The 26,049-nt window shown below is 39.5% G+C and overlaps 1 protein-coding gene across 14 annotated transcripts in view; it reads left to right on the plus strand.

Annotated features, from left to right (window-relative positions):
- The first annotated feature begins 2,297 nt into the window (after window positions 1-2,297).
- LOC118423528 (echinoderm microtubule-associated protein-like 6) overlaps window positions 2,298-26,049 on the plus strand; it is a 56,354-nt gene continuing 32,602 nt past the window's right edge. For 4 of the 14 annotated variants that reach the window (XM_035831717.1, XM_035831742.1, XM_035831733.1 and 1 more), the window contains exons 1-9: window positions 2,298-3,318; window positions 16,388-16,547; window positions 17,175-17,273; window positions 19,021-19,275; window positions 19,556-19,582; window positions 20,283-20,309; window positions 22,481-22,616; window positions 23,215-23,289; window positions 25,619-25,820. In XM_035831717.1, coding sequence (XP_035687610.1) covers window positions 3,122-3,318; window positions 16,388-16,547; window positions 17,175-17,273; window positions 19,021-19,275; window positions 19,556-19,582; window positions 20,283-20,309; window positions 22,481-22,616; window positions 23,215-23,289; window positions 25,619-25,820 — 1,178 coding nt within the window. In that variant the 5' untranslated portion in view covers window positions 2,298-3,121. The remainder of the gene's footprint in view (window positions 3,319-16,387; window positions 16,548-17,174; window positions 17,274-19,020; window positions 19,276-19,555; window positions 19,583-20,282; window positions 20,310-22,480; window positions 22,617-23,214; window positions 23,290-25,618; window positions 25,821-26,049) is intronic. The other 10 variants (XM_035831806.1, XM_035831814.1, XM_035831824.1 and 7 more) reach the window with 8 other exon arrangements.

A 26,049-nucleotide genomic window follows, 5' to 3' on the forward strand; every position in this document is an offset into this window, starting at 1 on the left:
ATCACTCGATGGGCGTTGCCCAGTTGGACACGAGTTGCTCGTTCGGGGCCGGGGAGCGTGACGGACATCTGTCACTCTGGGAATCGAGTGCCGTCGTGCGGAGGAAAGATTACCGTACATTATTATGAGATAATGAGTCCTCCGTCATGCCTTAATGGTCTGTTATCGGAGGGGATATCTAGAGCAGCAGGACGGTGGAATGTGGATAGTCATAATGTGGAGTTCCTTCCCAAACGCCCTCTTCTTCTCATATGTCCCAAAACACAAGCCATGATTCTGTTCGAGCCAGCGATATCACAAGAAAAATGTCATAGTTCGGGTCTGTAAATACATACTTATTGATATTTCGTCCTATGATTGTGACTTACTGGGAGTAAACACTCATACGAATTGAAGAGACTGGACTCAGAAGTTGGAAGAACTCGGGTCTGTATATTGCTTATGTCGTGACGTGTGCAAACTTGACCTCTCTGGGTCACCAGACTGACCTACTCTAAACGGGGGTGTTTCTCACTCCTTACAATTGTATCACTTTCCCAATGTTTTCTTTGTGTGGTGCTCATGAAACTTTTAAGTGGCTGTTGTAACAACAGCTGGTCGTTATGAATTTGAAACGAACCTCACAGTGCCATGGCAGTGTGTTTGAATGTAGGAGTCTACAAATGTTGATTGAATGATTTATACGTCCTGATAGATGGGATAGGGTGGGGCGATGAGAAAATTGTCTTTAGACTACATTCACGTAATCACATATCAATCAATCAATTGATCGCCCAATCAGTCAATCACTATTTAAGTCGAACAGTCAAACAATCAATAAGTTGACCAATCAGCCAAAAATCAATCAATTGTTCAATCAATCAGTTTGTGAATCGCCTTATAACTCGACCTTTGATACCTACAACATATGACTATGCAACTGCAACTTTCGGACATCATTCCTCTGTAATAACTAAAGTGTGGTGCCGCTTCCCGTCGTATGGACATACCATTGTCACATCAGTGAACAAATCAAATCACACTGAAAGCCATAGCCACGGCTTCAGGGGAGTAGTGAAATGTGGGTCACATTAATTCGCAGTAATTCACTTAGCCATATGGTTCTCAATTTTGAAAAATGGGCCTACCGAACCGACAGTGAAATTGATCACTCAGTAAACGGAGACTCGTCTTTTAAAGCGTTTCCACTAGTCCGTGTCATCTTGCAGTAGAACCTACAACTCAACACGTAAATGAATGCCATCTTGTCTTTACTTTCATTAGATAGATTAAGGAGTTATTTACGCCTGTGCTTGTATGTAGTGTATTCGTCGAACAGAATAAAGGGAAGAGGAAAGAAATAAGTCAGGTATACATAAATTTCAAACATACATTGTGGTTAACATCTAGGTTAAACTGCTTTTACTCTATTCCAAATGTTTTTTGCAAACCGTCTTTCTTGCTCTTGTCATGAGTTGTGTAAAATTTCACGAAAATATCAACATCGGACCGAACATATAACCTCATTGATTGGACTTCAGAGTATTCTACGCCATGGGGACTAAAGGAGGTGGATGCCATGCATATCGCCACTGCCTAAGCTTTCTCTCAGTGTTGCTCATGGTCCAATAAACGTGTCATTTACAATTCGACGACAAAAGTGTAGAAACATTAGCTTTCAATGGGCAAAGTGCGCCACATTCGGTAAGGCAAGCGCCTGACAGAAAGTGGTTTAAAATATCATCAAATGGCACGCAGTGTGAGTCGTCGGGGAAAATTATTAAGTAACTCCAGTTTGCAGCACGTATAAGTGATATTTCTCCCGGATGAAACATCATTTTTCCGCGCCATCAAGGGTCCAGACGGTTCAAAATCGCACAGAAATGCAATTAAGGGTAATTTCGTTCCAAGGCCAGGATGCGTTATGGTCTCTCTCCATATAACTTTGCGCAAGGCCCATAATAAAGTGATATAGCTCCCGGCAATGCAGCACAGTGGGGAGTGCGATCGCATAGGCCAACGGCATTCTGTTGAGGGCGGTGGCTCCATGGAAATTTACAACGATCCATTGTAATATAGGCGAGAAAAAAAAAGCGCAACCCGAAGCACATTTCTTTTTAAGAATATTAAAAGTGATCCATACTTGTATGATATTTTGGGCGAAAGGGGGGTGATTGGAGCACGGGGAGACGCAATTACCCGATGTGATATTGGTTTTCTCTAGCCGTCAGTTCGCCATGAATAGTTATTGATTTTTTTCTGCTTCCCTGGGAAGCGCGCGCGCGGCTGGAGTGATGACATCACCGCTAACGGACGCCCTTTTGAATGCAGTCAGCACCATTTCTGAGAGAGACAAACACAGAGAAGGAAAGGCGAAATTAACGTCGCCAAAATATTCCCGGCAGCTTATCGGCTGCGGGAGCATCAAAGGGATGTCGGCCGTACGATGGCTTGAATGGATGTATTGCACATCAGGATGACGACGGGGCTATTGGGTGGCAATACAGCTCTCGTATGAAGAGGAATGTCCTGGGATTCACCGTGGTTGGGCAACCGTGGTAGGACCTCACGTAGCCCGGTGTGGGACCGAGTCACACGTGCGAACGAGATTCCGGTGGAGACTGTTGCCCAGTGAAACAGGCACTGCGACTTACGGCAAACTGTAACTTCTTCATATCAGGTACGAGGTTAAGATTAAGACAGTACAGACTTCTTTCATTGAAAGATTTTTGCGAATTTCACTTTCACTGTTGCTTCACGATGGTAGGCGTGGCTACTAGAAGCCCGGGAATGCACGGATACGACAACAGATGTCGATTAGATACAATGTCGGCCACGTGAGTGAATGTGCAGCATAAAAGACGATTGTACAAAAAAGAAGGTTTTTCTTATTTGTGCTTTGAATTCCTACAGACCGACTGGTTTCCCTATGTGGAAGGTGTCCTCAGGTGAGGCAACAGTCTCGCATTCATACCTGCAGAAACGGCAACAGCCATTGGTCGGCATCTCTGTCACGTGACTGAGATTCTTGGCGGTAGCGCAAAATTGAGGATCAAAATGGCGCTTAGGTGATAGTCGGACAGATGAATGTCGTGCTCAAGAACGGTTTCTGGGGATATACGCGTCAGGATTCACACAGAAAATGCAGGATAAGACAGCTCCAGGCTCCCAGCTGAGACTCGAATGGGTTTACGGGTATCGGGGCCATCAGTGCCGAAATAACCTGTACTATACTGCGACCAAAGAGGTCGTGTATTTCGTAGCTGGGGTGGGCGTCGTCTTCAACACACGGGAACATTCGCAGAGATTCTTCCTCGGACACAGCGACGATATTATAAGGTACGTAGCTACCTTCATGTCTAAGCAACATGAAATGATATAATTCCTATACCTTCCCATAATACAGACGATCGGCATTCGGACTCCAGAGAATAACTGGCCATGCGAATATTTATTTTTCTCCTCAGGGTCGCGCTTGGAAATTTCGCCCCGAAATCGCCTTTCCAAATCCGTCTAATGAATGAAATTATTCTGCATGGAATTGGACTATGTTACATGTTAACGCTTGGTTGTTTTCGTTCCTTTGTTACCGTTACCATTCTACACAGATACCATAGTCAGTAGGGCGCTTCCGCTACCGGCGGGGTCAAAAGGCACGTTTACTGCAGTGCTAGGCAACAACCTGGAAAAACAAGTACACGTGAGCTCAAGATTAACCCCTTTGTCCTGTCTTGGGCGGGGTGCATCACGGTTTAGCATGTGTCAGCTATGACACACAGTTCTCTTCAGCTAATCCTGACCAGAATATCAGAATATTTGGATTTAATTGAACTAAACTGTATTCCTGGATTTTCCATATTGACAGAATGAGAGGGGGGGGGGGGGCATGCATACTTTATTGATGCAATATAATATACCTGAAAGTGATGTTTTGCATTTTATCACCTAAGGCCACAAGACTTCCCTTGGGATTGAAATGTCCTTCACACATTAGTAGCCTTTAAGGTAATGGCTAATATTGATTCATAATGCTGGACCATATGCTGAATACACCATGTGTAGGAGAAGGTCAACACTACCCCTGTATCCCACAAGGGTCAATAATTCCATCTTGTGATGGAATGCTCTAACATTACATATGATAGCAGCTTTAATTAGCTTAGTTATGGTTATTCACATTTTGGTGCTTATGTACAGCAGATTTCAAGAGATTCATTGCTATAAGCAGATGTGTATATATCTTAAGATGTGACAGCTGTAACAATGCAAAATTAGGTAAATGCATGTGACGTTATATAAAAATTGCTTTCTTTGTTATTAGAAAAGGTACTGAAGCCCACGATTAGCCCTGCTCAATTGTAACATAATAATACTTATTTAGTCATGTTAACCTTTATGTTTAGGGAAAGGAACTTGTATTTGTAGTTTGTAGTTGACTGTAGGAAAGTCGCAGTACTTTTTGTTGCATCAATAGGAAAAAAAGTTGCATGATGTATCAGGTATAAAAGTGTATTGTGCACAGAATATCCAATCATCACTAATGTGCTGAATGGTTTGAATGCTAATAACTTACCAATAACGAACCAGCACATAGCAGATGGACAACCTGTTATTGGTTATGCCTTGTATACAAATAATTGAATCATAGAATTATGCATTGTAGTATGCATATAAATTGTGTATTAATTAGATACTAGACGTAATACTGCTAAGTGCTAGTTATGCCAGGTGGTAAGTAGTAAGGGAACTATACGATAGTATAGGAAAACTTAGTATAGTACATTTTCTATACCCTAATGTTGATTAATAATTTCCTGACAGACCCAACTTGCTTTTGATTTATCTGAGATACTAATTTAGAAGGTAATGGGTGAAATATACTCTTCAGACCTTAAAGATTTAACATATGTAGCTTTGCATTATTACATAGTTGGAACATCATATAACACAGATTCTTTGGATGGTGAGTCACTCCCATTACATGTGTAACAAAGAGTATGTATTATATATGCTTCTCATGTAACGTTATATTTGGATAACTTAAACTTGTGAATGAACAATACATACTGAATCAATGATAAATGAAGTCTTATCTCCTGAATATTTTATTTGGAATATTGCTTACCTGGGTAAATGGAAAAATAACAACAGTGTTTGTATAAAGGTGGATTCAGCTGGCAGGCTAGGACCTATTTTGGAGCTATCCTTATCTGTCAAAGTCAGGTTAATCCACAGGTGGTATTTGCCTACTTGCAGACTGACCCAGTCCTGTCATGCTCAGGATCCAACTTACCCATATAAATGACATCATATCTAACAGGGATGTATCTCCATCTGTTCCAACTGTCTATACCAATATAATTTAATAGGTCATGAATCCCTGTTGTTACCTGATCATTCTTGGCTTTTTTGTCTTGTGGCAACTGGTGGGATTAGAACATTTTCTTTTGCAATGTACCATAGATGATTCAAATTGTTTATCTTTTTCATCAGATACAGTATATTGTACATCTATGATCTACTATCATCTAGACAGATTATCACATGAGCAACTGTGACCAACTTTCCATTTAAAAAAAATCAATGTATTTTTAAAGATTCTTCAGAAGGATTGTTATCAGTTTCTAAGTTGTTTGATGTGGTAACTGGATGATTAAGCAACTTCAGGTAGCATTGCTGATGATTATGACCAGGCTTTTATCTTTAATTAGGGTGAGGTCATGCCAATTTTGTTACTTTGCAGGGCTCGAAATTCGTTTTTGGGATTAGGTGCACTGGTGCACCCAGCCTGAAAAATTGGGTGCACCAAAAAATGTTTGGGTGCACTACTTAAACTTAAGTAATAACCTAATAATAAAACTTAGTTACAAGCTATCAAATTCTTAAACAAGTACCATGACAGACATTTTTATTATCTTTCTAACACTTAGATGTCAAGAATATGATGTATACTAGTATACTTTGATATCTTTACATACATAAATGTAAGAAAATAATTAGGTGCACAGCTCCAATTTTGGGTGCACCTGGGTGTACATGGACCCAGTATTTCAAGCCCTGCTTTGTTATAAAAAACTTATATGGTCTTTTCTTTCAGGAAATGCTCAAGCTTGGTTTGACTAGACAAACATATCAAAAAAGAGTCACTGTGTCAGAAGATTATATGATGTGGCAAGTTCAAGTTCAAGTTCAAGTTTATTTATTTTACCAGGGAATACCTCAGATCCATTGATCTGATTTTCAGGTATCCCTGGACACACATTAAAAATTACATGACACAGTTTAAACCCAACAATATACAAATAACGTTACAAACATTTACATGTACAAAACAGTCTCAGTATAGGCACATCTGCAGTCATCTACAGTCCGTTTTTAAATGCTGACGTTGACATGTGTTTCCGCTGATCAGCAGCGAGACTATTCCACAGGACAGGCCCTAGGTACTGCAGGCTGCCCTTGAAGGTTTCCACATGTGCTTTTGGAGTGTCCAGCATGTGAGGGTCGAAGTTGTAGAGCTGTTTCGTAGCAGTGCGAGTACGAACTCTAAGCACTGGGGGCGACAGCCATTTGAACATTTGTGTCATGTAGGCAGGTGCCTTGTGGCGAACTGCCTTGTGTACAGTCACTAACGTGTTCAATTTCACCCTTTCAACCAGGGGTACCATACCAGCCTCTGTAAGCAGGGTTTCTGTAGGTACACGATCTTTGAGTGATCGCCCAGTAATAATCCTGGCTGCCCGATTTAGCAGTTTAGTCAACTGTTGTGATCTTACTTTGTTACAATGAAAAAGTGACAGTAACCATGCAGTATCACAATAATCCAGGTGAGTATATAACAAGGTTCGACACATGACTAGCAGGATCTCCTTAGTAACATAAGGCTTAGCCCGGCTTAAGGCACTAAGGCCAGCAAGGAGCTTCTTTACCATCCTTTCTGTGTGTGCTGACCAGTTTAGAGAGGAGTCCATGGTGACACCTAGGTAAGTATACACTTTTACCTGCTCAAATGAGTTAAACCCATCAGTTACAGTGACAGTGTTTCCTGCGTGACGCAGTTTCTGAGGTGTTCCAAATAACATGGCTTTAGTTTTGTCAGGGTGAAGTGATAATCTATTTACAATAAACCAGTTAGCTACCAGTTTCATGTCCTCTGACACAGTTTCCTCACATTCCTTAGACAGGCTAGCCGAGCAATAAAGCACAGTGTCGTCTGCGTACATATGGATTTTACACTTACGCACAACCTGTGGTAGATCATTCACATATAAGCTGAATAACAAAGGACCTAACACGCTCCCTTGCGGGACACCACACGTGACACGTTTTTGCGTAGACTGCTGGTTCTGAATATCTACGTGCTGGAAACGGTCTGTGAGGTAAGATCTGAACCAATTTATCGCCCCGTTGTCAAAACCCATCTTCTGAAGTTTACCAAGGAGGATTTGGTGGTTGACAGTGTCGAACGCTTTCCTTAGGTCAAGGAACAGCGCGACAGTTACCTTCTTGTTGTTTTGTGCTGACTGGATGTCCTCCACCACCTTTTGCACTGCTGTACCTGTGCTGTGGTGTTTTCTGAAACCACTTTGGTGGGCCGTGAGCTGGCCAGTACTGTTCACAAAGTGTGAGACCTGGTTGTGAACCATTTTCTCCATCACTTTGGAGGCCACATTTAGGACAGAGACAGGACGGTAGTTGGAAACACTGTCCTTGTTCCCTGATTTGTATATGGGCGATAATTTAGCCAGTTTCCAGTCGTCGGGAACTTCACCTGATGTTATAGACAGGTTAAAGATGTGTGCTAACGGTTTGACAATTATAGGCGCAGAATCCTTAAGGAGCCTTGATGGAATCTTGTCAACTCCTGTGGCTTTCTTTGGCTTGAGCCTAAGAAGCTCGTTTAGGACCTCTGTTTCTTCAACTGGCCGCAGGCGGAAAGTCGATGTTGCCTCAGGAACATGACGAAGGGGATCCTCCTCGGACACTGGGATATCCCTTGCCAAGTCTGCTGCACATGACGAGAAGTAGTTGTTAAACTCCTCAGCCATTTCGGCAGGTTCAGATATACAACTCTCGTCAGATCGTCGTATTTTCTGGACTTGACATTTGCCTTTTGTTTTTCCTGTGAAAGTGTTGATAATTTTCCACATTAGACTGGGATCTTCTGCAGCGTCGGTGATGGCACTTTCAAAATGAGTTTTCTTCGCCTTCTTAATCATTGATGTTGTTTGGTTCCTGAGAGACCGGTAGAGTTCCCAGTCCTTCGTGTCCTTCGTCTTGATGGCTTTGCGCCTTGCAGCATCACGTTGGCCCATTAGGTTCTTTACTCTGTCTGTAAGCCAAGGTGCAGGGCGGCCCTTTTCTTTCACTTGTTTCCTGGTGATGGGTGCATGGGCTTCAGCTACACTTAAGAAAATGTCCTTGAAGGCGGCCCATGCTTCCGAGACGTTAATACAGTCTAGTACCGTTTCCCAGTGGACCGCTTTCAGACTGTCAATGAATGATTGTTGGCTGTAGTTTTTGTAGTTCCTGAATTCACGTGATCGAGCACCACCGACCTCTACCCCGGCTTTGGCACATGTCAGGATGAGATTGTGGTCGGAGGCACCCCAGGCCACACTCAGACTCGACCTGTGCCGATCCGGATTAGAGACAAATATGTTGTCGATGCACGTGGCGGACGCCTCTGTTATACGTGTTGGTTGCGTTATGAGGGGGACCAGTTGATACAGGCTCATAAGAAATTCCAAAGGTGTTGTTGCTGGTGATGGTTTACTTAGATCCACGTTGAAATCCCCCATGATCATAACATCGGCATTCCCTTTTTCAGCTGTTGCACTGAGCTCATGCACAAATGATTCAGCTGCGTTCCTCCACGCACAACCAGAGTTAGGTGGACGGTAAATGCACGCGAGTAATGTCTTTCGTGCCTTTTCTGGTTTAACCTCCACACAGCACACTTCTAGGTCAGTATGCTCGAGATCAGGACGGCGCTCTGAGGGGATAGTCCGTTTAACATAGACGCCTGTCCCTCCCCCGTGTCTGTCTCTGTCTCTCCTGTAAAGGGTATACCCACTGACTTCCAGTAAGGAGCTGGGGATGTTCTCTGACAGTCTTGTTTCATTCAGACCCAACACATGTATTCTTGAACCCCCCAGAAGTAAGTGCTGTATTTCTTCAAGGTATTTCGTGAGCGAAACCACATTGTAAAAAGCGTAGACCACGCCCTTTCTCCAGGTGTGCAGACCCTCCGGACCCGGGTTAATCTCTACATCTCCACACACGGCAAGTGCACAGTTCAGGGAACAGTTTACAAGTGCGTAGTTAACTTGCATTGTATACATATTGTGCCCAGTTGTTGGGATTGGACAGGAAGGCCATATCTGTCTATGTGATGTAATCACTTCATCCCCAATTGAATTCACAGGTTTTATGGCTTTTCCATCATTACATACAAGTAAAGTTAACACAACCCAGACTGCCCACCTGTTTGCGATACTGCTTGATATGGCACTGCTTATCATGGTGTCGTAGTGTACGGACTTGCGCCTAATACCCTATGTAACTATTGTGACTTGAATAAATAACTTGTCACTAGTTACTCTATGTAATTACACATATAAATACAGAATGGTTGTTAAAATATTCACACAAGTACTGAGTGCAGTTACACTAGCACCCTATGTAACAATAACAAAATGCGGTACAGAATCTTACAATTACTATGTATTTGCTAGGGAGACACCAGAGGTCGGAGTAGTGCCGCCCTCCCCATCACGATAGTAGCCGTGCGGAGAGAATTTTACAAGTCCTAAAAACACATGTAGACTAAGATTTCTGTCAAAAATTTTTGCAGGAAACTGGTCAATACTGCATAAACTATAGTCTACAGGTAAAATTACACACAGATGGTTTGATTTGAATGAGATAAAAGATGGATGAAAAGCTAATCAACTCACACTAGTAAAAAGTATGGCCGACCCTCGTCCTGACCTCTGACCACTGTGTCAGAAGATTATATGATGTGGCAAAGGATGACTGGGCAAGTCTTTTCTGTTGAAGCAGCATTTTATTAGTGCACTGCTGTGTCTGTTGAAAGCAACAATGCAGCATTGGAATGTGAATGCATATTAGTGTAGAAAATGACATTGTATATTAGTTCAACATACAAAATGTATTTGTTACCACTGCACCAATGTATGTGGATTTGCTGCCAATCTGGTTGAGCAATGGTGCCCCTCAGGTCTCATTAAGAATGTGTAATTTGAGGCACCACATTCACACAATGGCTTTCAGTATTTGATGTGCCTTTTTATCGATCCCTCTCATAGAAAGTTTGATTTCCCAAGGCCACTGGCTATTCGTGTTCATCTATATGGAAAATATGAAAAGTGCAGAAAAGTGAATAGATGGAGGATGCTTGTCAGCAGTAACAAGTGCTGTGCCTGACATGGTTTGAATTTCTCCCATGATTTGTTTGACCATTGCAGTCATGTCATAATTTCTATTGCATGCACATATGCAATGTCATGCTGCCTTCTTGGAATATATTATATGTCATACATGTTGTTGATTTGGAGTCCTCTCAGTTGATGCCTGAGCTGTTGCATATGATATTAAGTCTTTCAGTTTCAGATAAGGTTGCAACCGTTACAGATGGAAGCTCAATATGTCAGGGGCATGGTAGCTCTGTTTCTAGGTAGTTATTTGCATCTAGACTTAGATCAAACTTGTTCCTAAAAATCTGTTACTCACAAAAGTTGTTGTACAATATGATGAAAATTTGCAATGTTTACTTTATGTTACATGTCTGTGTATTAGTTGATTTCAAACATACAAAATGTTTCAAATTTTTGTACTTATCATGTTGAAGTGGCTGACATTGTAGAAAGTTATCAAAAGCATGTGCTATGATTATGTCTATTTAGATATCCGTGAGATGGAACGTACTATATACTGCCTTTGACTTCAAGACAGGTTGCTGAATTTTTTAAATGCCCATCCCTACAATTTCATAATTTGAACCGTGAATAGTTTCATCAGGCTGATATGTCACTGAATGAAGAGACTTTCTTTTACAAAACCACAACTTTATTGTTCACAATTTGAGATTCTTAATTATAAGTTCTATGAACCATTGTTCTGTAGTGTGAAGCTTGCATGTATCATTGGCTAGTTTTTATTCCACACATGTCAGTGTCTAAGGGATCATAACATCTAGTTCATAGTGACCTTTGCCATCTATTTTGCCAGAGTTATATCTGTATTGTCAGTCTGGATTTTCTGCAGAATATAATCATAAAGCATCAAAGTATGAAGGACTGTCTTTGCCACTCTGCATGCCCGGTATAGCATATTTTGTATCATTATCCTGGGAAGCTACCTGTAAATGGTGGTAACCTTAATAAGCTTAAAATGTCTTACTAGAAACTGGCAAAATATAAGCTAGTGGTATGTCAAAACTAAATCAAAGTGACTCATACATAAGGGTTTACAAGGTGGTAGTTGGTACCTGTTAGGAGGCATGTATATCACATTTTCTGAGATGTAGGAATTAGGCTTCAAGGGAGAAATGATGTAGCTAAGATGTGTTAATCATCAATGACAAGTGCATTAGCATTCTTTGCAGAATATCGTATGGGGCCATGACCAGCTATAAAATTAAGATATACAATGTACCAGTATATATTAAAAAGCCAACATTTAAAAAAAATGCAGAATGTGTTCCCTGCTGAGTTTTGGATACTGCATCAATATGTATAGTTACTGGTACTTACTACCATGAAATGCTTTTAAGTAAAGAATTGAAATTGTTTCTCGATAGTTCCCAGTTTGATCCATTCTTGTTGAAATCTACTTTTCTTGCAGTATGGTGCAGGGATAATTTTGCATATCTCCCGCACCAATGTTGATATTCAGGATAAACTGTTTTGAAACTTGAGTCCTGATGAGTATGTTGAGAAGTCTTATAAAGTATTGCTGTCCACAATGGTAATTAAGGATAATGCCTCAGAAGGTGTCAGATCTGTCAGTTGGCATGGGTGCAATGCCTGTGATGTATGATGGGATGAAGCTTAGTTTTGCCTGGATAGGTCAATGATACACCAGTGTAAACCAACAGTGTTGGCTCATTGGGCACCTTGCCTTTTCTGGGTCAGTTTTTTTAGCAAGTGATTTAGCTAGCCCACAATCCATTTATTGACAACAATACATAGAGAATGAGAATGATATACATCCAAACAGGTTGACATGTTTTTAATAACAGCATCCCAGGCAAGCAAATTTGTCATTCCAATTATGAGGTCCTGTTGGTATGAAGGATCATCTGTCATTTGTTGCCTTTATTTGAGAGTGGACACCTTTGGAACAAAATGGATAGTGTTATTATATACTGTTAAGATAACCAAGCCCTTTTATGAGATATATGAGCTTCAGGAAATCACACAAGGTTTACTTTCCTTCCCATTGTCGTAGCAAGTGCCTTTGTACTTGTAGATGTAGTATGTATGTAACTGAATATAACACACCATGGCCATGAAGCAGTTAGTCCATTAGTTAGAAGTATTCTGGTCAGGTGCTGGGGTCTTAGCTTGATAAATAATGGAGGAAATACAGTAGGATCTTCCCTTTAAGTGTGTAATGCAACATAAGCTTGTATATTTTCTAACTTGTTTGTTTTTAAGCTTAACTCACTCAAAATAAACTGTTAGAAGCTTTATTAGTTTCTTGCCAATCTCCTTTGGGGAAAACAGGTCAGCACTTGTATAACTGATTTCCATTTTTTCCATGACAAATGAAATATACAATATTTTGTGCGATGTTATCTCTGAAAGGTGTGATGAGTTTGTTACATTTCTCAGTAAACACTGGTCTTGTTTCATATAAGATTCCAAGGTGATGATACACAATTTGCACAGGCTGTAATTAACTTGTAACTACATGAAAACATAGTCCTTTTCTTTTGACTGATAAGAAGGAATAGTTTTTTTAGATATTTGATGTACATGTACATGTATGTGTTTCTGTGTCAGTCCGAAATGTCGGGAATTTTGTCTTGATGAAGAGCAATGATCAAGGGCCTATTTTATATTTACAAAACTATCTATTGACCTTATCATGGTGTGACGGCAACATCATCAGACAAGCAGGAAAAAAACAACAACATTATACTAAAGTGCAAATCAAATTATCTATGGGAGTATCAGAAAAAATTGTAACGCACAGCTGTGGCCAAGATGCATTTTAGACCAGTGCATGAAAATTGCAACATTTGTGATGGTGTCTACTGGGAACATTCATCAGAGCGGAATGCCTCATTAATAATGCCTGCAAAGGAACACTTTGCCCTATCATCCATTTAGCCAGTTGTGCTCCAGTCACCTCTGGTCTATTTGTTATCCTATATAGCAGAAAGGTAGGTATAGAATATTGTCAGATTGTCATGAATTTTTATTTTCAGAAGATAAATATTGGTAATTTCTTACAGTTTGCAAGAGATGATTTTTGTAAAGATGATGATGTAAAGAACAACAATTAATAGCCCACAAATTCAGTATGCTTGCTGCATATTCATTAAATTTTCATGACTTGGGAAAAAGGGCAAATGCTGTCAGTTGTATAAACTTGTAACGTTTACTGTAAGTCTGCTAGATAGTAGGAAGGGTGTACAAATATTAATTAATAAGTAAATGAACGTTTGTATTTTTAGTAACAAGTTTATATTGAAGAAAGGAGTAGCCATTGCTGCATATGCTTTGAAATTGTACTGTTCAACTGCTGTGTAAAATAGATTATTTGTTGTGATTATCTGTTATGAGTAGGCCCAGTGGGTGTTGGCTTATAAATTGACCTGTGACCTCTCATGACTATATGAATGTTCTTGTTCCTTCATTTGTAATTTCAAAGGAAAGTCATTAAGCCTGTACGATACCTCTAATATCCAGAATGTTATCTTTCTTTTTGTTTTACAATATAAAATAGACATAAGAAAAGCTACTTTTATCAAGCTCTAGTTAAGAGTAAATACAATTTTGGTTGATTCTTAAGTTTTAATGCTGATCACTGTGGTGTTTGGAGAGAAACACAAAATGCCAATGCCAGGTTGACATGTAGAGTGTATATCACAGTTTTATACATTGTTTGCTAATGTTTACATGTTATGACTGTGGCTTATCGCATGGCTGATAATGGTGGTGAAGTTGGAAATATCTCAGGTGAACTTGTTAGAATTAATGTGTATGTGGTCGTTGCTGGCAATTTATGATTCAATGTCTGTACCAGGCCCAGGCCTGTGTGCTGCTGATAGGACACTAATTGCATGCTGCAGGCTTGGCTGGGGGTGTTGGAACGTAACTGTGGATTATTAACAGTTACGGCAAGCGCCTCAAAGGGACAGTTGTGTGGTCTACCAAAGCAGGGCAGATTTACCACGGTTAATGGTGTCATGTCTCTTCTCTGGAATAAGGAATTTGACATGCACATGAATCAACAGATCAAAATATTTTTTACATATATACCTTTGCTTGATTAGTAACAATGAGAAGATCTGTTTCTTCCTTCCTCCTGCATGTTTTTCCATGAATAAAATGCGCGATTGCACTAGAATATGGCTTGAGGAATCTATATAACTTGTGTAATATCAACCATCCTCCTGTTATGCCTGAAGGTAATACTTAAGCAGTACAAAACCACATCGCAGGTACAGTACACGTACAATGTCATCCTAGGCCTTTGTCAATCTCTTCCATTCCTGGGGTGTTAGTGCCAGGCTTTCATTTCCAACTTAAGATTCAACAAGAGTGTCTTCAATTTGTTGAACTTGATATCTTCCTTACCAGAGCATAGCAAAGGTCCCTGAGAAGTCTACCTGGTAACTCATCAGAATGCAGAGAGTACTGTAACGCCATATGCAGCATTGTTAAACGATATTATATATTGGTCTATGACATGTCTCTCACGAGTAGAAAATCAGATTTCCTAGGGTAGGTTTACATTCTGTATTTATATTTTGTCCATATTGTTTATCATTTATGGTCTGTCTAATTACTTAGACTTGGATTATATACTTGGATTCATGTTGGAATCCTTGCATACTCAGAGTAACATACCTAACCTATGAAGTAATGTTCAAACAAGATTGGTGTTGTCCTTGGTACTGAAGCATCATCAGTTCCTGGTCAGTTTCTTGTTGTCATAAACTCCCTGTGCTAACATGCTGCAATTGACGTTCACTTGTCTGTGCAGAAAATTTTACAAAACGATATTCATACTGTTGTTTATGGCCATGTAAATACTGCTTTGAAACAGATAATAATTGTTTTTTGTAATTGAAGAATGGATGCTGTCATGGGTACCAAATGCCCACCCTGTCATTGCATCCTTCCACACAAAGGAGAGGTCCAGAGTGCATTTCTACTGTCTCTATCCTTGTTTCTGAATCTTCCTATGCTACATTTACATTGTGGGAAGCCTGTCCTTGGTGCTGAAATACTTGCCACTGTTGATCTTTTTGTCAGCATTTCTATAGGGATTGTTTAAGAGTTACTTCTTTTCATTAGTGTGCAAGTCTTGATCCTATCTGGTGGTGGAGTCATTCATCATCCGGGTAGGTTCCTCATACATAAGTGTAGAAAATTACCCCGTCCCTGGCATTTCTAAATGGGCAGCCAAGGGCAGTCTGCCTTTACTTGTGGTTATGTTTGGGGTAACATGATTGTATTATTCTGAATAGTGGTTCAGCTCAGTGCTGGATGTTAGCCAAATGGTCTTGGTATTACTCTTATTTTCAGTGTCATATCATCTTTAAAAGCAAATCAGTCCAAGTAATATCTTGTTGATAGCTTGTTTGACATTTGCAAACAACAGTCATATTGAGAAGAAATGGAACAAATAAAAATAAAAGGGAACAAACATGTTTTATGTTCAAACAAACTGTTCCATTAATCATTTTTTAATGAGTTTGATCCATCATAATTTCTTTATAAATGCAAGCGTTTTCCTGAATGTTGATTAGCTTATTAATCATGTTTGGGAAGGAAAGTTTATGGACCCCTTAATAGTCTGACGCAATTTTTAAATCACATTTCCAAAATTTCAATTATTATATTGCACAATTTGTGTTTACTTATTCTTTTGTCGTTTTCTATTTCAGTGATTGATGCTGCTAGAAACAATGTTCTGTTTCTGTAGCTTCTCATAATCTTTGCTCCTCCCTCGTACAATATCAGCATACTTTTTTAACAGCCTGAAGACATTTCATTTCACATTGTGCATTGCAGGTTTGAACATGTTGATTGCCCACTAACTCATAGGTACCCAGACAATAATACAATTCCTTCTCCTCCCAACATTGTATGTAGTAAACACATGTATCTTTGAGTAACATCCTACCACCTTGTTCCTGTTGCAGTCTTGCCCTTCATCCAGAAAAAGTACTGGTTGCAACAGGCCAGGTGGGGAAGGATCCCTACATCTGTGTGTGGGACACCTACAGCACTCAGACCATCTCCATCCTAAAAGATGGGCACACCCATGGTGTGGCAGCTCTGGCCTTCGATAAGGAAGGCAATGTGAGTACCAGATTGTTTTTCAACATGAATCACCTTTAAGCTTTACTAATCACCAGGATTAACAGAGCTGTTGCAGGAAATTGGATTTGGGAGAATAGGATTTTTTTCTAAAATGTTTGTGATAATTTTTAGAAGAAGTTATAGGATCCTACATGTACAATGCTGCCCTTTATGTTTCAGGATTGCTGAGTATTTCATCAAATCATATTTGTATACAATCATTCAGCAAATTTTAGAAAGCTATTAAGTGTGTTCAAATGATTCATTCTCTAATTGGTGATGCTGTTTTCATATGCCATTTGTTTTATGATTGAATTTGTGACTAAAACATGATGGTTATTTCCAAGCCTAAACTATGCTCATTGCCAGTAATTTCTGAGAGCCGTTAATGTCGATGAAATTTGAAAAATCAATCACTTCTCTATAAGAAAAATGAGATCTTCCCCTTCCGTTTGACATCATGATGAAGCTGTGGTACCAGAAGGACCTGTCGACACATGAAAGCTTTTAGCTATTCCCACCACATACATGTAGAAAACATGTCAGTACTGTGGGCCAAAAAGAAGCTGTCCTCCAAGTGGCAAACAAAATGATTTTAATTATTTCTTAAAACTCGAACTTCTACAGAGGCTGGCATCAGTTGGGCTGGATGGAGCCAACACGATAAATGTGTGGGACTGGAAGAAGGGCAAGATCATCTCTACAACTAAGGGGCACACTGATCGGGTAAGATGGGCCAGATGTACCTTTTACCTGCCAGCTTAGGTCCGTTTCTACCAAGTTGATATTGTAAAGAGTAAAACTTTTGGTGCATGGTTGAGCCCACAGTAGGTGAATCATTTTGCAACCACATGCTATTCTACATACATGTAGCCTTAATCTTGTGAACTTAATGATATAGCTTTTTCTCACTTTTTCCCCTGATATATTATCTATAAGTCATGGACAAAAGGTTAATGAAGTAATAATAAAAACCTTGATTGAGTTCATATCTGTCTATTTCACAGTCAGAATCAAATGAAGGTCACCATTTCCTCCTCCCCTCAATCTGTGCTATAGGACTAAAAGCCATTCAAGTATGAAAGTGATTTGTATGAAGTGCCATGTGGCACTTTTACTGTGTCATCCAAGACATAACCACTTACACTTCATCAGTCTAAGTTAGATCTTATCACCAATTGCAAAATATAAGTGCATATGTAGGACATGGGGAGTCCACTTATGTCTGAAGGATTTCATATAAGCAAACGGAAAGCTGCAAACATGAAATATGATTCATTTGTGACCCTGTTGATGTCCCTGTACTCATTGAAGAGGTCCCATGGTGGAACTTGTGACAGTCCATGAACTGACATTCGAATTACTTCCGAGCCATTGAGTACGTCTTCCAAGTTCTCTTGGGTATCCATGATTGATTTGGAGCATAAGATCCCGTCACTTACCAGAAATAAGTGAGAAAACTGAAGCACCGGCAGCCTCACAATCTATCTACTTGATGACCTAGGTGTGTGCTTAATTAAGCATGTTGTTACATACGTCAGATTGTAAATGTGTTATTCATGCTGTCAGGTTTGAATGAAATCTGATACAACATGTCTGAGTGGGAACTATGTTCTCTCTGAAGGAGATTTTAGATCTATGAATATGTGTGTTAATAGTCTCTCATTAGTATATGCATTAGTATATCTTTGCTTACCCATTCAAAATACATTTCACACTAATTATTGAAGCAAGCTAGTTATAAATCACTAGAACACCAGCTCATGACACCTGTAAATATAATAGATGGTAGTAGGACACCATCAACCGAAGTACACTCTAGGCTGGGCTGGAAGGACATTAAGGCAACACATAAGTACTACAATGCCGTACTTGTCTACAAAGCTCTGAACAGCAAACTCCCACCCTACATGCGCCAGATGTTTGTCTATTGCCGAGACCAAAGCACAAGAACAACCAGGCAAAGCACAAGTAATCAACTTGCTGTCCCAAAACCCCACCGAGAAACCTTCAGAAGAGCCATCGCCTACCGTGGACCCACCATCTGGAACAGTCTACCACCGGACATACGCACAGCCCCAACTCTGGCTTCCTTTAAGAGACTCTTAAAGTAACGGGAACGGCCAATTGAACGGACTTGAATAATGTAGCAGTTTCTATCATGTATTCTGTATGTATGTAAATGTAAATGGTGTATATAGACGTATAGGACTTATAAGGACTCAAAACGATGAAACTTTACCTCTGTTATATACTTTGTCTGACCCTTGCCTCTTCCCTCATGACCTCAATGAAAAGCGGCCTGCAGGCCGATTTGAGCTTTCATGAATAAATAAAGGTTCAAACAAAATCAAACAAACAAATATTAGCATTGTATGCCAATTTCTATTTTGGGACCCTTCATCTTGTTATAACTTTAATTGTGGCGATATATTGTTTCTGAAGCTTGACTTGTTCATTTGTTGGTCAACAGATCTTCGATATCCAGTGGGACCCTTACAACAAGAACCGCCTGGTCAGCTGTGGCGTCAAGCACATCAAGTTCTGGACACTGTGTGGAAATGCCCTGACTGCCAAAAAGGGCATTTTTGGGAAAGTTGGGGAGATTCAGACCATCCTGTGCCTTGCCTTTGCCCCGGATGAGGTTACCTTCACAGGGGTGCTCAATGGGGATGTCTACATGTGGAAAGGCAACAATCTCACCAGGGTCATACAGAATGCTCACAATGTAAGTTGGTGTCTTAGTCCTTCAATTCCTGACTTCATCTTTTTTGGCTCGTCTTGCCTCAACCCCTTTTATTTCCAGCAATTTTTATGTTCAGCACATTGCTGGGAATGGGATTGCAAACTGACCTGATATTTACGTTCTTGAATGAAATCATACCGTGCGTGTCCAGCCACCTCATTCTGGGGTTATTGAGCACCTGCTATGACAATTACAAAATAGCTGATGATAACTCCAATCATTAGAAATGTCATCTTGCATTTGTCTCCCCCCACTCTCTTAGTCCTCCTGGAAGAAACCTGGCTCTCTGGTAAGTTCCATAATCTTGCCATGAAGGCTGTATGCACTGTACAATGTTTTGACTGTGTGCATCAACCCCCCCTCTCTGTCCAACACATTTTTGTCAACTTGTCCAAACATTTGGTGTGGAAGTGTTGTGTCTGTGGTAGATTGTGATTGTTGGTGGATTGTGGGCTAAATTTTAGTGCTTGCATACCTCACTCTCAAATTGCCACTTAAATAATAACTTATCTTGACAAATCCATGGACTTCCTTTGGCTCAGCATACATGTATACACATGTAGATTGAGCCAAGCTACGTTCATGGCAAACATTTGGACATTGTAAGATCATCAAACTGGATGTTTTGCCTTGGAAAAAAAAGGACTAATTTTTGCTTTCTGGACCTGAAAGTTTGTAACAATCAATACTTAATTGAATATTTTACTTGTGGTGTGTCCTTTTCCCCCTGGTACAGTCCCTCAACCAAGCCTTCCTGTGTCACTGTTTTTCAATACATGCATGAAAAGTTGGTTGTCCATCCTTAAGGACAAAGAAATGATGTTCTATGGTGTGCTTTGTTGTTCATTTTGTTTGAACCTTCATGCAATGTGTAAGGGAGGCTTTCACGTAAAAAATACCCTGTGAAAGTATTTTTGTACCCCCAATACAGCATACTTGAACAGTTTCATGTATGTCATCTCTTCAATCTGTTACCTCCCCCCTCTCAGGCCGACCTATTTCAGGAACTGGGGGTTGTAAGTAGCTCAATACTGTACCTTACAATAAAAAAAAACTAACCCACTTCCAAAATGTCCAATGTCATGACCATGAAAAGCATTTTGCAATTTGTTATAAATGAATGTGGTAATACCACAGTGTAGGCTGAGATGTGAACACCGTCAACTTAACTGCATTTTAGTCTTCACTGAGGCAGGCCATCATTGTTCTCCACAAAGTTGTGAACATACAAATGTACTTGGGCACAAAAGTGAAAATGAATTTAAGTACTTTGCAATTCACTAACAGTTTTTGTCCAATTATATGTGGCATTTGATGATCTGAAAGATGAATTAAACAAATCTCTACTGCCCATTTAAAACCAGCTGACCTTTACCAAGTCACTTATGACTTCTTATGTATATACTTTTAGATATAGATTTTAACTTAGCAAACTAATTTTTACTTACACTAAATGTAAATCAATACATATACATGTAATTTAAGATGAAGATGCGCATGACTGCAAACCAGTAGCAAGGCTTATGTTTTCCTCATTATATTTTGTGGTGAAACATAAGTATAGTTTGCTATGGGATTTGCTGAAGCACAAGTGATCCACCTTTAATGGTAAAATCCTTGGACACCTTGCCTATACATAAAACATGTCAAGAAGTATCTTCTATCTGATAGACCATTTTCCAATTGTCCTCAATCCTCATTTTGTAACATACAGTATTATGTGCATTTATTGATTTTGTCTGCCTCTCTTAAGGTAGATGAAGGCATATCAACATGCAATTTCAATTGAATTTGACAGTAATATTGGAATCCTGTCTATTTCACTCAATCACTATTCAGTATATCAATAATGTTGGTTACACCATGTTTCTGTTTTTAATCTTTGTATTGTTACCACATATGATAAAAACTTTGGACTATTGTTGCTGACATTGAAAAGTAGATGATTGTGTGTTGTAAACAATGCAAACGCAGGCTTTGCTATTTTTCACATCCAATAGAGTAGTTGTGACAAAAGAATTTACATGGATTATCAGGGCTTGAAATTCATTTTTGGGATTAGGTGCAAAAAGATTGGGTGCACCAAAATTTTTTTGGGTGTACCACTTAAATTTAAGTACAATGTCAAAAAACCTAATAACAAAACCTAGTTATAAGCTATCAAATTCTTAAACAAGTAACATGACAGACATTTTTATTATCTTTCTAACACTTAGATGTCAAGAATATAATGTATACTAGTATACTCAATATCTTTCCATACATAAACCTAAGAAAATATTTGGGTGCACCCTCTGAAAAAAATTGGGTGCACAGTTCCAATTTTGGGTGCACCTGGGTGCACATGCACCCAGTATTTCGAGCCCTGATTATACTTTTCGCCTTAGATATACTTGTCCAAGTATCTTTAAGTTATCATAAGCTGATGAGATCAGAGGTTGTTTCATACTGTATATGCCAACCCAGTCTGGTAGGTGGCTTCAATTGGTAACCATATGCACTTCAAATATTCTACATGTAAATACTAGGGTTATACTTTGGGGACTAGTGGACCATCTAAGCTGTTACAGGACAACAATTTGATGATCTGCTATCTATTGTTTGTCCATTTATCGTGTCATACTTCATTTCTATTCTCATAACCAATACACGTACAGTTGTATGTGAAACACTTGTTATTGTAAGTCTACAAGATTCATTTTCTTGTAGTGAAACCATCTTTCTGTTGCTGGCTCCCCACATATTGTTTTTAATCTGTGAAGTTGATTAAATTAAAAAAATTATTACTTGTAATATGTATATCTAGATTTTTTTCTCAGTTTGAAACTATCAGTGTATTCAAGTTCAGACTTTTTATTTATTTTTTTTTTAATTATTTCATCTTCAAACAGATGGGTAGCCCCTACAACAGTGCATAGTTGATTTCCAAGGGGGCCCACCAGACATACATGTAAATAACAGATACAGGACAAAACGTGGTAACAATCAGTCAAACTTTGAACACCCAGGGACAACATACAGTACAGAAAACATAAAACCGGTGCGTCAAAACATAATCACATAATCACATAAGACTTGCCACAAGCTTTACATAATTCCCTATATATATGTCCTCTTGGTGTGTTAAGCTCAGCTATATTTACATGTATGTTGCATTGTGTTTTGTGTTTTCCCCGTACCTGTCTAGGCTGGAATCTTCACCCTGTATGCATGTGATGAGGGCTATGCATCAGGATCCAGAGATGGCTGTATCAAGCTGTGGGATACAGACTTCAAAACCATTGCCAAGATTGACTTGACAGAATCAGAGCATGGGTACAAAGGTAAGGGTTGCTGCAAGATGACTGTAGTCAAACGAGTATTAAAATCAGCTGCTGTTGTAGAATATGTAAGTTTGAAATTAATTTTCTCCTGAAGACTATATGTGTATACTATTGTGAAATACAGTGCGAAAAGGTAGTGGGAAAACACATGAGTATCTTAGGGTCAAGAGTGTTCAGACCTATGAAGAATGTCATCACATTGGCTACCAGCATGGTTGAACAGATCTAGATGCATTTCTTTTTGACACCTGGCCAGCTCCTGTAGTCATTCCTTCAATAACACATTGTCAATGACTTTACAACGCACACAACCAAAATCATAAGAAGATACATGTATGTCAGTGATCATACTAACTTTGGTAGCCTTATAGTACAAATGTATTATGTTTTTTTGACCTTCTGTACTGTACTCTATACTCTTCTCGTCATGGATTTATTTGTTGTCGTGTTTATCGACCATGATCATGACTCCTTTTCTCTAACACACTCCACCTTGCACTTCATTTATGGTACTACCAGTCTTGATGTTTGACTTAAAACCAATGACACTGGCATCAGCACTGCACCACCACATCTCCATTTCTTCCATGTCTTCTAGCCACTCCTGCACCCACCATAAGTTGGCTGCAAAAACCCCTTCCACCCTCTGCTGAGTCTAAGCCTCCGTACAAAGGTACTCATGAGTGATGTGTGTGATCTGTCCTTATCACCAGAATCTTGCTCCTTGTTGAAGATGATAATCTGTCTTCTGTCCTTAGTTTGCTGTAGGATTTAGATGGTTGTGTAGGCTAGAGTTTTAGCTGTAGAATCGTATGCTAGAATTCTTCTGTGAATGATGCAAAGATTAGATGTAAAACCATTTACATTGGAGGCCTCTGGTGCCTGTTGCTTTGGTAACATTGGTCTCCATTAAATGTTTTTATATGCATTGTTTCTTGTTCATACATGTACATGGTAGGTATACATGTATGTGATATATCAGGTCCCATGATTCATGCTTCCTGGGCCAAACTGCTGCAGTACATGTACATGTCTTGCCAGCTGATGGGAAATATCATGGCTACTCCCATTGTTATACAAATTAAACTGATCTTTTTTCAAATGCTTGTTATGAGGGCAGAAATGCTTTCATATGATACATGTATGTAGTTTCTGCAAGTATGACATATGTTATATGTATGAAATTGGTATTGTTATAATATATACCTAAACCCCTGGGAATTTCTGTATACTTGATAACATAGCTTGTAAAATCCTGACAAGTGTCAAATGTTAAAAGCTCCACTGTAAGCAACAGCTAGCACTACCCCAGGTAAGCCAGGGGGAGACTCTCAGCTCTGTTACTGTAGCAATCATCAACCCTGTATTAAACAGTATCATGGTTTTGGTCTGAGTCTGATGAGTTCCACTTGCAGTTTAGTTCAATTTAGTTCCACTTGCTGTTTAATTCAATTCTGTTGTATTCTTTGTTAAAATGTTGAGTTCCATATACATGCACATGTAGTTTGAAGTATTTCAATGACATATGTATGATTTAATTCTTGGTATGCATGACCTAGAATAGCCGTAACTTGTACATAGTGTGTCAGATGTATCCACCTCTTTTTTGTTACTTCTGATAGAAGTTGATGGTTTGATTAATGTGGTCAATTTAATGTCACTTGTCTATTCCCAATGGAAACCCACAGTGTGAAGTTTAGTGTATTTGGTGTTGTTTGGAATCATCAAGGGATCTCCCTCCAAAGTGTCTTTGTGATTTGCGTCTTGCATAATTCAAAGGTCTGATCTCCTTTTCCACAGGTGTGCTTTTATAACAGAACTCTCCTTTTAACTTTACTTTCTACAGTGACTTACCTATTCATAATGTGTTCCCTTGTGTGAATCCACATTGTGCACTACTCACACCATCACAATCTCACAATCTTCAGAATATTATCTACTTCTCAACATGTATTCTATATCTATTCCTTAACAACACCGTTTTTACATTGAACCACGAATTAAAGACCAACCCCGTACCATAAAACCACCCAATAAATTCGGCTAACGTAAACTACTAGAGCTCAGTCTTCTGTTCACTGTGGTGGAGTTCACATCGGGGAAGGCTGGCTGAGACGGCTGACCAACACAAGTTTATTTTCAATTCAATTTTGATATTAGGATACTACATTAGGTAATAAAGTATGATTATACATAAAGCTTTACCTAACCCAGAATATAAAGTAATGAAAATGCTGGCTTCTCTTACTCTGGTACTGTGAGACATACCTGACAGTTACATGTACAGTCTACATAGCCCCTGTTGGTACACTTACAAACAGACACCACATTATTAGCCATATTTCTAGACACATAAATATCAGAGCTAATTCAGTTATAAGGAAGATTTTCAAGTTGCAATCATGTGTAGATACAAAAAGACATTTTGATACAAAGTTGGCAGAGCAGACTTGAAAGTTTCAATTTGAACACAAGGTTAGTTTCCCAATATTTGAAAGTCACTGTTATTAGGACCTCGATTTTGTAACTTTGTTACAGCTATCTGGATCATTCTGCAGGGTTTGATAGTGTTTCCTTGAAAACCAGTAGAGAAAAATATTTGAATTTTTGACCAGTATTTTATGCTAATCTGTCCCTGCCTTTGTTTCCAGTGTGTAGACAGTCTGAGATTTTTATTAGTTTATGTATTTATAGGGGTCAATTCACCCCTCTAGCTGCTGGGATGGTCACAGTAGGGAGTACTTCCTTAGTGCTGTGCCCAGGGCACTCCTGTTTGGTCTTTAAACTCTCCAAGATATAAACTGGTTTGTTGTGCAGCAAATCAACAAGAACAAAGAAATCATATGTGCAGCAATATATGTATGCCTTAGGTGCCATGACTTTGCTAATCTTGAAAATGTTTAAGTTGCATTGGAAGTAAGGCAATAAAAAGACAGCAGTATGTCTACTAGTTTATTATGTGTAGTGTAGCAGATTGATCTCTATGACACGTTTTGTTGCAGGAATGTCCATCCGAGCGGTGTGCTGGGGTGGGGACAGGATACTGGCTGGCACACAGGACAGTGAGATCTACGAGATTGCTCTAAGGGAAAGAGACAAGCCCAAACTGCTCATGCAGGGGCATGCTGAGGGGGAGCTATGGGGCCTTGGTATTCATCCAAAGCAGCCCCTCTTTGTAACAGGGAGTGATGACCACAGTGTCAGGTTTGTCACAGTTTCTTAGGGTCTACACCAATGACACTCTTTGGTCGTCATTTGGCTGCTATTTGGCTTGATATCCATTGACACTAGCAGGTTGAAATGCTGAAATGGCTGCGGGACCAGGCAGCAGACAAAGCATGATGGAATGGAATGTACATGAACATTGATGAGGACACACACTGGTTTGGTGTGCCAATGACAGTTTCAATATATAAGACTGTACATTTGCACC

The sequence above is a fragment of the Branchiostoma floridae genome, chromosome 1, assembly GCF_000003815.2.
Source record: "Branchiostoma floridae strain S238N-H82 chromosome 1, Bfl_VNyyK, whole genome shotgun sequence".
NCBI classification, from domain to species: Eukaryota; Metazoa; Chordata; class Leptocardii; order Amphioxiformes; family Branchiostomatidae; genus Branchiostoma; species Branchiostoma floridae.